Here is a 13,088-nt window from a genome sequence, read left to right as displayed (position 1 = left end):
TATGTAATTTATTATTTGAGCAGGTCATCCATTCTGTGCTTGTCTGCATTGTTGCCGTGTTTAACTGCTTACACAACTTAGCATGGGCGTGTTTTTTCCCAAAAACATAGTTGTTAACTAATTTCCCATTGCCAACCAACTAATTTGCTAACAGGTTAGCAACTATGGTTTTGGGAAACGCACCCCAGGTCTGTATCCGTGATTCTTTTTCAGTAGACAGTAGGTGTGAAGTAGAGGGCATATCATCTGGATGAACTAATGGGCTGAATGACAGGCTAACACATCTTTGACTGTCCCTGTGAAACTCCATGTCTGAAGTGGTGAATTTTGAGGCCACTTTGTTTGAAAGTTATAATAGAGCTTTCTCTTTTATCTTCCTCCCCTCAGGGATGTTTTTGCCCAGGGCTTGCCAGATGAATATGCCTTTGTGACAACATTTAAATTCAGGAAACTCTCCAGAAGAGAAGATTGGTACCTCTGGCAAATCTATGACAAGTATGGGATTCCACAGGTGAGGAGGTTATTGCAAGAATATTTAACATGATCAATCAGCTTCTCTGTTTCTAGGTTGATTATGTGATTATAATACCAATATGCTTTTTGTCAAACTCAGAGAGCTTTCTCTTACTCTATTCTGTGCGTCTCAAAGTCTCTGGTTTTTGGATACTGTTCTATTTGTGTTAATAATAATAATAATAATAATAATAATAATAATAATAATAATATAATAAAATGTATTTATATAGCATAGGACACAAAGTGCTTTACATAATGGATTAATTGGAAACAATCAAAATGGCTCGAACCCAAGCCTACAATTCCAGCCAGTCATCGCATTGCTTCAGAATGAGTGGAAACTGGTTGAACTTTGTGATTTTGGCATTTCTTACTGATGCTCCTTCTATTCAACCCCACCCCCCCCCCCCTTTGCCTCAGGTGTCCATTCGTCTGGACGGAGAGAACAAGGCAGTGGAGTACAATGCGGTCGGCCTGACCAAAGACGCGGTCAGGGCGGTCTTTAAGAACGAGGAGGTAGACAACCTGTTTGACCGCAACTGGCACAAGATCGCCCTGAGCGTCGGGGCCAAAAACGTCTCCCTGTATCTGGACTGCAAACTCATCCAGACGATCCCCATTGAAGAGCGAGAGGACATTGACGTAAAGGGGAAGACGGTCATTGGAAAGAGACTGTACGACAGCGTCCCTATTGATGTAAGTACTTTATGGCGCCATGTTGTTGCTAAGGCAACAGTTCATAGAACATCTAGATAATAGTACTCTAGGTCTACTCTTAAGATTTACAGCATATGAGTTCTATCTGTGATCACATTGATGCCAAACTAAATTTAAAAAAATGCCAAAACACATTTGAAATGCTTTATTATCAAGTTTTGGTTAATATGGACACATGCATATAACAGCGGGACACATGCATATTACAGTCCCAACATTTTTAATGTGATATCTGAATTGGATTTTATCAATTTAACAAATTGTGGTGCACCAGGATGAAAAGTGTCGACTAAATTGTTCCCCTAGTATTTATTTACAGACAATATTGCCGGTCAGTCAGATCTCATGTCTTGTTTGGAAGATTTCAAACAAATGTTGTCTGATGGAGCTTGATCCAGACAAAATAGGAAGCATGTTACCTAGCCAACCTAAGGGCACATGTCAACCTGTTGCTGTCTTTCTGGGCTTGTGTGTAACCTCAAGCCTGCGTGTCACCCTGCAGTTTGACCTCCAGAGGATGGTGATCTACTGTGACTCCAAACAAGCTGAGTTGGAAACCTGCTGTGATATTCCTGGTGGCCCGGTGAGTGGATGTGTGTGGTGAGTGTGTGTCTGTGTGTGTGTCTGTGTGTTTGTGTGTATGTGTGTGTGTGGTTGTGTGGGTGTGTGTGGTTGTGTGTGATTGTGTGTGTGATTGTGTGTGTGTGTGTGTGTGTGTGTGTGTGTGTGTGTGTGTGTGTGTGTGTGTGTGTGTGTGTGTGTGTGTGTGTGTGTGTGTGTGTGTGTGTGTGTGTGTGTGTGTGTGTGTGTGTGTGTGTGTGTGTGGTTGTGTGGATGTGTGGTTGTGTGTATATGGTTGGTGGAGAACTTTAGAAAGGTGAAAGTGAACTTGTCTGTCTGTAGTCTGATTATGTAACATTGTGGTAATATTCTGTTAAGACAGCAAAGGTTTACAGAGAGAGAGAGAGAGCAAGAGCAAGAGCAAGAGCGAGAGAGAGAGAGCGAGAGAGAGAGCGAGAGAGAGAGAGAAAGAGAGAGAGAGAGAGTGAGAGAGAGATATAGAGTGTGTGTGTTTGCGTGCAGACACTCAAAGACATTTTCAGCATGCTGCTTGGCTTCTCCCTCACACCTTCTCCATTTACATCCTGCCACTGAGTCACCAACAATATCAGTCTTACAGGGCTACATGGAAGTGTAAACATAGATTTACACACACACACACACACACACACACACACACACACACACACACACACACACAAGCATGTGTGCCATCCACACATTTACACAAACACATAATCTGTGTGTGACGCACACAGACACCCTAATACTGTTTCAGGCGGCAAGACACACACTCTCTCACACACACACACACACACACACACACACACACACACACACACACACTTATAGACTGACCATAGGAAGATCAAATAAACATGTATAAACGCTTTTATGACATTAATTTCTCCAATAATTTTTTTTTTTGAGAAGATAATGGTTAACAACGTTACTGTCTGGGTTCAACGCTCGTACTATCACGCTGCCCATCATGGGCAGCTGTTAGAAGCCATGTCCAACCTTGGCTTTGTGCCTTTCTCTGTTGTAGTGTCCTAAGCAGGTGGTGACGGAAGCACCCCCTGTTGCCATACCCACACCCAGTCCCACGGTAGTGGAGCAGCAAAGTGGCAAAGAGACAGTCAACTGCTCTTGCCCTGCAGGGCAGAAGGTACAAGTCAGGAGGAAGGGGTTAAAATTCATCCCTCAACCTAGATGTGGAAAGGAGATACTATTCTATTCTGTCCTAGGATATATATACTTGTGTGTATATATATATATATATATATATATATATATATATATATATATATATATATATATATAAATACATATCCTCTATATTTTCTATTATATTCTATTCAGTTTTGCATGTTTGAACTTGCATGAGATTTACATTTCATTATCATAATTAAGTACTTGAATGACAACAAAAAAAAGTCTGACGATGTTTCAGACTTTGTTTTGTTTCCAATCAGTACTTAATTTGATAAATGTAATCATGATGCAAGGGACATCTGTCTTCTTATTTTTTTCTTTTGCCACTGTTTCCTTCTCTCATCTCCTCTATTTCACAGGGAGACATAGGTCCAGCTGGTATCCAGGGTGCCAAGGGTGAAAAGGTCATTTAAAGTGCCCATATTTTCTTCTGAGCACATTTCATACACAATTCACAAATTAATTAATTAATTAATTATTTAATTACAATGTGGGTGAAATGCTGGATGTTATGTGTGTAAAATGCATAATGTACATACCAGAGTACATGTCTTTGCACTCCCATGCTGCATGTTGAAACCCATTTGTGCGTACATCTTTTCAGGGTGACCTTGGTATTAAAGGCTCAGGAGGATCTCAGGGCCTCAAAGGACAAAAAGGAGAAGCTGTACGAAACCTATTTTGTTTACATCTCACATCGTGACTAGGCCATTTTCATTTGAGATGCTGTTAGCTACATTCTAGTTAAATGTAACTGAAGTGAAATGTAATTTCAGATCTAGTCTCTGTATCTCCTCTAAAGTAAATAGAATTCACATGTTGAAATGATTAGCCTCTTAGCTTGATTAGCTTACAGTAAACGCTGCTTTCTTCCTCTCTGCTGCTGATTTCTGATTTTCTCTCTTGGGCCTCGACAATAATTAATCCATGTCGATTGATTATTTGCAGGGCAAAGCCACCTCTATTAAAGGTGATAGAGGTCTCAAGGTAAGTACATTCGAGCACACTCCATTGTGGATGCTGTGTGGTGCATGTTTGTCTCATTGTCAGCATGCTGTCTCAGTCATGTTAAAGTCTTCATGTCTGACGTCACTCCTCATTTTCTCCAATTCTCTCACTACATTATTATTTTTTTCATGAGAGGAAGTATTTCTTAGGTCAGTGAATATCAGTGAACAGCGATTGGGTTGCGTACATTTATAATCTCTCCCATAACAAGTGCTTGAATAGGAAAGATCACACATATCGGCCCAATCCCAAGACCAGTCCAGACTCACGGACTTTGCTGCGCGTTCTCACAAAATTCGCAAGGGCTTAGGGCTGTCCCAGTGTCGCATTTCAAAGAGCGTGAGGGTTTGAGTACACACTTACCGAGCCCTTACCGTGAATCTGCATCAGTGCAGACACCAAAGGGAATTACCCACAGTTCAAAGCTTGTGAGGTAAACAACAGCACGACACACGACCATGGAACGGAACATTTGTTATTAAACATCGCCAAGGTAACATGTGATATCGTGAAGTGCTGTCCCAATCCCATTTATACCTATCTGAGCCCATGTGGCCTCATAAACTCACTCACTTAGCACCTGAGCTCAATTAAGTCTGTGAGTCTTTAGTCCTTTAGCCCTTTAGTCATTCCTCAGAGCTCACTTTGGATTGGGCCATCCACTTTTAAAGATGCTATGAAAGAGCACAAAGTATCCCTGCCTATACAGTACTTCAGCATTGTTGTTACATAGCCCAGTTATTTTATTTTAAGGGAATGTGGACTACGGGACTTGCAGGTGACTTGTATTCAAAATTAAGTTAGTTGCTTCAAATCATGCTGCGATTAACTAGTTTTATTTGAGCTTAGCTCAGCTGTTTCATCTTGACTTGGTTTAGCTGAACTGGTACAATCTTGACTTCAATGGGTAAAGCTCAAGTACCAGTGTCCTTGCTACAAACACATATTCCATCCTCTAGTGTGAGTCCATAAATTCAGGAAAAACACAACCTTTTTCCTTGCAGTACGACGTCATATCTTCCTAAAGATCTACAGAAAGGCGGAAGAAACCCCACGACTTGTATAGGCAGAATTATAGCCCTTGGTCAACACACAGACCAAGTAACTGAGAGGGCAAGCACACGTCTACGCCCTTCTCAGAAAAAAAAAAAAAACATTCAGTTATGAAGGGCATTGCCAGTTGACAGACCTGAGGTATAATTATGGAACCCAAATCACTGGCCCAGCCTATCTTTCCTACTGGCCAGCTTACAAAGAACAGAGCCAAAGATGGCCGCCAACGAATTGGCAGGAAAACAGACACAAGGACTGTAGAGTTTTATATTATGTGCATTAAGCATCTCTTTTATGTATTTACTGTGCATGCATGACAGAAGAACAAGTGCAGGGCTGATGGGGAGTCTGGTGTGCTGTTGTTGTCACCTGTTGTGGTTGATTTGATAAAGCCAAAGCTTGTTTGTTTCAAGTCTTTCATCTGAAAGAGGCATGGGACATAAGCCGACAGAACATTTTGGGATTTGGCTTTACTCTTCACTGATTTCTATCTTTTAAATCCATGACAATGGATTAGCATATTTTTTTTCCACACAGTGTTATGTTTGTAGATTCAACTGTTCTAGTGCTCTTGACAAGACACAGGCTGAAATTATACTTCGAAGATCATTCCAGAAACTTCTTTATTATAGGCTGCAGCCATGTTGGGATAGTAGCAGCCGCCCACGACTAGAAAAATGTGTCCATTTCGTTCCTGAGCACTGGAATTTCCTGAAAGAATTATATGCTATTATAAATCAGCAAGACCTTTGTTAACCTAACTCAAAGCAAGCTAGATTATGTGTTTCACATTGAACACCAGGGATGCTGGACTTTCTCTCAGTTTGGTTTACATAGGCCAACGTATCTTTAATATCAAATTGGACAGGGTCAGAAGCTGCACAAATACTTCAATTGTTTGTTTACATTGTGTTTCCCCTTAGCATTTCCTGAATGTTTTCCTGTTTTGCTTTTCGTTTTCATAAACAACATCCTCCAAGATCTATTATTGCGTAGTGAATTACCATTTGAATGGGAAGGAACAGGGGCATCCATTTGCCGTGCACTTGTTGTTATTGTGAGCAACCACAAGCATTTCGATGACAGTACGTAAAGAGGAAAGCAGTGAGCTATCTAATTTGAAAGCCAGTCATCCACATTATCTTTTTGCCACTGTGGTGATGGACTGAGTCCAGCTACATAACTTTAATTGGAGAAGTCACACAGATTTCAGGTTCTCTCAGGATAAAAGCGTCTGCCAAATACCATCAACATAAAACAACAAATATTTTTTCAAAACTCTGAATGCCAAATGCTTTTCCCAATTCTCTCAAAGCTGTTCTAAGCATAACTTAATGGCATTGCCCTCGTGGCAAAGAGAATGTGACAACCTACAGTATGAGCCAGGGCCGTAGTCACCATAGACATTGAGGGGGACGTGTCCCCCCCCAATATTCAAATATGACCAAAATGTCCCCCCCCAATATTCGGACATAGAAAGAACAAGAATAAAGCGCTATACTAGGCCTACAGGAAACCAGCACGTACTGTATCTGAAATGTAATCAAACGTAAATAACGCACAAATTAGTGACCTATGGTTCCAGAGTAGCCTACACCCCTGAGTGGTTTGTCCTGGTGATTTTCCGTTTTTCGTTAGTGGAGTGAGCTATCAAAAGCTTCCATTTACTGCACCCTGCGGTGAGGTAGGGCTGTCAACAATATCGCAAAAGCTACTGGTACAATTTTCACAAAACTTCTTGGAAAGGTGTAGCACAGGCTAAGGAAATCCTATACATGTTTGGAGCCGATCAGACTGAAAGGGAACATTTTCCATATTGTAGCCTATTCTCGCAATGATAGCGAAAGTGAAAAGTTTTATTTTAAATGATGAATTTGTGCAAGCCTGTGTCATTTCTTTCACGTCTTTCAACATAAATAATGCATTCATATGCTAGTAGTAATGCCAGAAATTACCGTTTATAGGCCTCTTAGAAATGATTGTTGCATCTTGCATATTATTTAGATGCGCACTCAATCGCGCATCCATGCAGGCAAAACGATCAAATGTGGCGACGTTTACAATAGGCCTACGTGATGGCCTACAGTTAATGTGAATCGCGGACAATAACCAAAGAAAGGAATTTGCACCTCCATTCACCAATTAAAGGCTGTAGTAGGCCTAGTGTTTCTACATGTTGGCACAAAACGTCATTTCTGTCAGAAGCCAGTCTATAATGCATACAGGGGTAACATGGGTCAGACAGAAGAGGGGCCTGTCTTAGTAGCCTATTCCAGAATCCTGTCCCTTTGTTAAAATTGTGTGATTAGCCGCCAGCATAATAAAATCTAAATTAAAAGACAAAATCTTATTAGGCTCCAAACCTATGAGTCTAAGCCTTAGTTTAAAAATATCTTCAGGTGTAAGTAATAGGCTAAGTCAAAGAACCACATTCTGAGTAATATAGAGGTTATCATAAGATACTCTAGTTTGTAATTTATTTTAAAGTATACATTTTGAACACAAATGGAGTCACTGGTGAACCAGTGAAGTTGCTTCTTCTCCACCCTTTTCACAAAACTCACCGGGGGGGGGGGGCATCTGTGTCCAGGGGTTCATAATCCATCCATGCCATGCCTATGTCCGTCAAAAGTTTGGAATAACCTAATTGACTGACCTAACGACTTGTTTGTGATTTTTAATAATATTTTTGCATGGTAGGAAATGTATTGAAATTCTGTTTGGGGGTCCCTCAGACCCCACCACAGATTTGGTCCCCCCCAATGTTGACATCATGACTACGGCCTTGGTATGAGCTCTTTATATGCTGTGAAGATGTTATGTTGTCTGGGTGATGTTGTGTGCCTTGCATCAACGGCCTCGCCAGCTGTGGCTGTAATTAAAGGTTGTGATTCTTTAGGCTGCGTAAAGTTCCTCAGACAGCTGGCAAGATTTCATCCCAACCTTGTAATTAAAGAGCTTTACAGTTTCTCCCTTTCTCTTTCAATGCTTTGAAATTCTGTGGGATTCCTTTGCGTGTAGGTGTCACGGCAGCATGACACAGAAGAAGAGGAAAACAAGCAAAAGGAGAAAAAAAACCCATTGTCTCCTAAGTGGTGTGGCTTGTGATAGATTTCAGTAGACTCTGAACATGACTTGCTTTTCAAAACATAACCCTGTATTGTGGAAGTTGCAACAGTCAACATTTTTTTGTCTCACAGTCCATTGTTCTGTGTGTGTCTGAGCATGTGCGTGTGTGTATGTACGCAAGGTCTGTCAAATCAAATTGTCACTAACTGCATTGTTTTTCAAAAGTTTTGTACGTTGTGTGTTTGTGTGTTTGTGTTCAGTGTTGCCCATTGCCGAGTACTGCCTCAGATCATCCAGTGCTTGTTCCTTGTCCCGAGCGCCATCGCCACCGGTCATATGAATAACGTTGCACGCTCTCTAGCAGTGTCCCCTTTCTCATCGTAACGGTCATTTCTTCCCTGCAGGGAGACCCGGGTCTTAAGGGGGAGTCTGGAGAGAGAGGAATCAAAGGAGAGAAGGTCAGGGAAGGTCCTTAGTGATTAGCCTTATTTGTGGTCCTCCAATTCAATCATAATGGTAGCATCTGTTTCTTAATTCCAATTATGAGAATAGACTCCAGTTTTAAAAAATCTGTTAAAACATGTTTCTTATACATTGATCAAATCTATACATTTGCAGAATGAATAGGTGCACATTAGTTTTTGTGTCTGTTCACTCACTCAAATGAATTTGCTTGGTTGTTAGAATGCGTTTACTAACACACCGTCTATGTGAATACATTTGCAGGGCACATCAGGGCTTCCAGGCCTTGCAGGCAAATCAGGAGACAAAGGAGAAAGAGTGAGTGTCACTGCCCAGTCTTGACCATCACACAGATTCACACAGTAACTAACACAGACCTTCAGTGGGCATCGCATACAGACAACGGACCGAGTCACTGATTTAGAAACACAGATTAATATTGTAATAACGAATTTACTATTTAAGGATAAAAGCAGGTCAGTTTTTGTATTCTGTGAATGTTTTAATGATAAACCTGAAAACCTTTTCAGTCAGAAGCACCTAAACTAATAAATCATCACCTCCGGACATTTTTATATTTCAGCTTTGAGAAATACCATTGTGTTAGTCTGTCATACTATTCCCTGAAAGACCAAATTGTCTAAACAGCTGTCTATGTCTAACAGGGGGAACCTGGAGCATTAGGGGGCTTGGGCTTGCCTGGACCTCTCGGACCAAAGGTACAGTCTCCAACACTCAAACATAAACAAGTGAAACAATATTTGGGCTATCATCAATCACTACCAAATGGAAACTGAAGCCAATTGCCAATCTGTTTAAGTGCCAAGCTGTAGACGAAGAGCGAAAATGTGGTTGACAGATCTTAAGACCATGGGGCTTAATTTAATGAGATTTCAGAAACCTCGACTAGAGCTGCCTTTATACCCTCAGTAAAGCCTTGACACTATTGAAGGATGTTTGATTAATTTTGGTTCACAGTGACAGGCAGTTGATCTTCAGATCTCTATCAGCAATGTTTGTCAAATGAATAAATGTACACTATGCCCCATGTCATTGACATTTTCTTTTCCTCTTTCCAAGAGCAGAGAAGGTTATGTTGACATATGTTTCTTTACTTTGTCATTGTGGAAAGGCTTCTGTTGGTTGATAACCTCTCAAACGTGTGTCTAGCTTCATACAGAAGTGTGTTTGAGATTTTAGATTTGATTTAAGTCTTTTACTTTGCACTGAGCTGGTGTGGGGGCTTAGCCACTTAGATTAACAGTTTGACCACACTTGGTAATGACCTCTTTGTCTGTTAGGGAAGAGTTGTTTGGGTCATGCCGTGTCCTTACATATAAGCATACTCTCTGTTTAGATTGTCAACCTGAAGACATTTGGTGCCCCCTAGTGATGGAAAAAAATACTGAGTAAATAACATGTCTTAAAGCATGGTGTTGTTTGTCTTGAAATGTTTGAAACATTGAACTTTGCACTTTTGAAACATTTGATGTAGCCAAATATGAGCATGTTGTAGTTTAGGGTAGTGTTTTTAGTATTGTTGAGTTATGAGCAGGTACATGACAGGGCTCAAACTTCAGACTAGGGATGACACGCTGTGAGTGAGAGCACACAGGGGTCAATAGGTTAGAGGTCATGAAGTGGGGTCATCTTCTAACAGGTGCTAATGCTTTTCTGGGGTCCCAATGGCCTATTTTACCGGATACACGTTTAAGCATGGACAGGACATCAGGGCATCTTAAAGTTTTTAACAAAAGTTGTCTTTGTCTGTTTCATACTGCATATTGTACCACATATAATTAGACATTACACAAACATATTGGTCAAACATGAGCTCATTGCAAACAACAGGCATGTTTTCATGTTTAAAGCAGGGCACTGTTTGTTTCAATATGTTAAAGTACAGTTTAGTACAATTTATTTGTATTAAATCAAGTAGCATTAGCAAAGGTACATAGACTTTGGCGACTACTAGGCAGAAATGTAGATACAGTAGGTATTCATTTAGACCTGTAGGAAATTCATCCTGTGCCAAACAGCATGTCAGGAATACAGGCAACTAGAGCAGTGTTTCCCAAACTTTTTTTCTGGCGACCCACTTTTTAAAAATGACAGACCATCGCGACCCATTACCCTGCAACCACCAATATTGTTTTAGGCCACAGGTTCTCCAACTTTTCTATGCCTCCCCCGACCATACATTGCTATAGGATCCCTGCTTTGAACACGGTTGTGTTGCATTTTGAGCACCATCAGCGTGAAAAGTTGGAAATGACTACTGAAAAGATACGTTTTAATGCGCATCCGAGAGTAGGGGAAATTCTCGCATGTTGCGCAGTCCTCATTCGTCAGCATAGTAAGCTGTTCCTGTATTTCTAAAAAAGAATGTTGTAGGCTACGTTGCGTTGCAGACAAATGGGTCAATAACACGGTGGACGTCAATTCCAATGTAAACAGCAAATAACTCAAGTCGTTATATTGTATTGTTGTATTATATTATATTGTATAGTCGTTATATCAGAACAAGAGGCGTTTGCGCAATATCCGGAAGAATGCGCCTTTACTTTGGAGTTAACGAGGTAGAAAACGAGAGGAATAGTGTTTAAAATGCCCATTTAAATTGTAGACTAATATAATGCACTGTTGTGCATTTTAAATCAGAAATAAGAATGTGAAGAGGTTGCTATTAACTTTAAAGATTGCATCTGCAATCGAAACTGTATGCAAATTGAATGGCCTTATGTCCGGTCTATGGATGTCTGCTTTAGTTGACAGCACGGTCACTAGATTTTAATCGGTAAAGTTGAGGAACTGGTATCTATTAATGTTCGTGCAAATAGGCGGATTCATGTCCCTTGCAGTTTGCAACTGCGAGGTACATGACAGGCGCCCCATAGAACGGTTTCATTTTGAGAGGTAGATATCCATGCTGGCACCCCCTCTGCGATGCGTTCGTCCCCCAGTTTCATGCGCCAGTTTCATGAGCTTTTATGACAAAACCGTGACTTGTGGTAGTTAACAATCTACATCCTAATAGAAAACTGTTAGCTTTCCTGGTATCAAATGACAAAGGGTATCAGTTAGGCCTATAACACAACATAAATTGTGCTGGCGACCCAAATAAAATCTCCTGTGACCCACCCGTGGGTCGCGACCCAGACTTTGGGAAACACTGAACTAGAGGACAACAATGCCACATAACACCAACAACCAATACACAAAACAGCAGAAGGCCTGTTCATAACACCAACGATCTCTACATGATAGATTAGTAAACTGCAGTATCATCAGTAGTACAGTACATAGTATATAGTAGTAAAGTGCAGTATTATCCCATACTAATGTTCAAGTGTTTTCCTTCCCTAGCTTCTGCAACAGCATAATACTGGTAGGGCTGATGGAGAAAGTGGCTCCTAAACATGCTCTGCTCTTGTCCTGTACCTCATAGGGTCTTCAGGGGGATGCTGGCCTGCCAGGCACGTCCGGGCCTAAAGGGGTCTCTGTGAGTATTGTGTGTGTTTGTGACTAAGAGTTTGGTTGGGATGTGTTTTATCACCATGTGACGGTTTGCAAAGGTACAAAGTAAATAAGCACAAAGTAGGTGCAACGTACCAAAGTAGTAGGTAGAAATTTGTCTACAACCCAAGTGTTGCAGTGTTGATACATGAAAGCAGCAATAAACTCTATACAACTCAAAATATTTCCATAATCTTTAGACATCTTTATAATTGATATGAGTAGTGAAGTTACTGTAATATTGCAATATCACTGATGTGTTTTGTTAATCATCTACAGTGTATTCAATATTGATTGAATTGACTTGATGATAACGTGGTCTTGTATTTTCTTTTCTTGACCATCTTCCTGTGTTGTTCCTGCAGGGTGATCCTGGCAAGAAGGGAGAGAAAGGAGCACCTGGAGCCAGGGTAAGAGTCTGCTCCCTCTCCTGACACGCATGGCCACGATCAGTCAACATCCACAGACCTCAATACACATTAGCGGTGCTTAGAACCAAACCATTTAGCTTTGCGTCGTGGCCACCATACCACCTCAAACGTACATTATTTTTACCCAAACACGACGTCATGTTGTCCGTTATCCGTTACACCTTACTTAATGGTTCTTAGAGCCATCCTGTCTCCCTATGTACCGTACATCATTGCAGTCAACAGTGCTGGGATCAGCAGCCACAGTCAGCATCAAAGAGTGAGTGCATACTGTATCTGGAAATAGGCATTTGCACGGATTACTTTACTTCATGGCAGTTTGCATGCCATGATGAGGTTGCAGATAGAGTTGCTCACCCAACGAGTTTCCCTTATGTACAGTCAGAAAGGAACCATTCAGGTGGAAAAGGAGAAACTTTGTGTAGGGGATGTAGAGTGCTGAGGAAGAGATTAAGTGCTTTCCTTGTAGTCCACCTTGCAAATGTGCTTGTGTGTGTGTATGTGTGTGTGTGTGTGTGTGTGTGTGTGTGTGTGTGTGTG

At 41.0% G+C, this 13,088-nt stretch overlaps 1 protein-coding gene across 1 annotated transcript in view; it reads left to right on the top strand.

The window, feature by feature from the left end:
- Positions 1-13,088, top strand: part of col22a1 (collagen, type XXII, alpha 1) — a 66,736-nt gene that overhangs the window by 17,881 nt on the left and 35,767 nt on the right. Inside the window, exons 6-13 of the mRNA XM_076301888.1 lie at positions 388-511; positions 937-1,212; positions 1,736-1,816; positions 8,544-8,597; positions 8,866-8,919; positions 9,267-9,320; positions 12,050-12,103; positions 12,483-12,527. Of these exons, the coding sequence (XP_076158003.1) occupies positions 388-511; positions 937-1,212; positions 1,736-1,816; positions 8,544-8,597; positions 8,866-8,919; positions 9,267-9,320; positions 12,050-12,103; positions 12,483-12,527 (742 nt within the window). The remainder of the gene's footprint in view (positions 1-387; positions 512-936; positions 1,213-1,735; positions 1,817-8,543; positions 8,598-8,865; positions 8,920-9,266; positions 9,321-12,049; positions 12,104-12,482; positions 12,528-13,088) is intronic.

This window comes from Alosa pseudoharengus, unplaced genomic scaffold (assembly GCF_046254945.1).
Source record: "Alosa pseudoharengus isolate Yale_2024_CS ecotype anadromous, Long Island Sound unplaced genomic scaffold, YU_APseudo_1.1 YU_APseudo_1.1_scf_23, whole genome shotgun sequence".
Lineage (NCBI taxonomy): Eukaryota > Metazoa > Chordata > Actinopteri > Clupeiformes > Clupeidae > Alosa > Alosa pseudoharengus.
The sequence above is the reverse complement of the archived record's forward strand: the minus strand, read 5'-3'. Positions and strand labels throughout refer to the sequence as shown.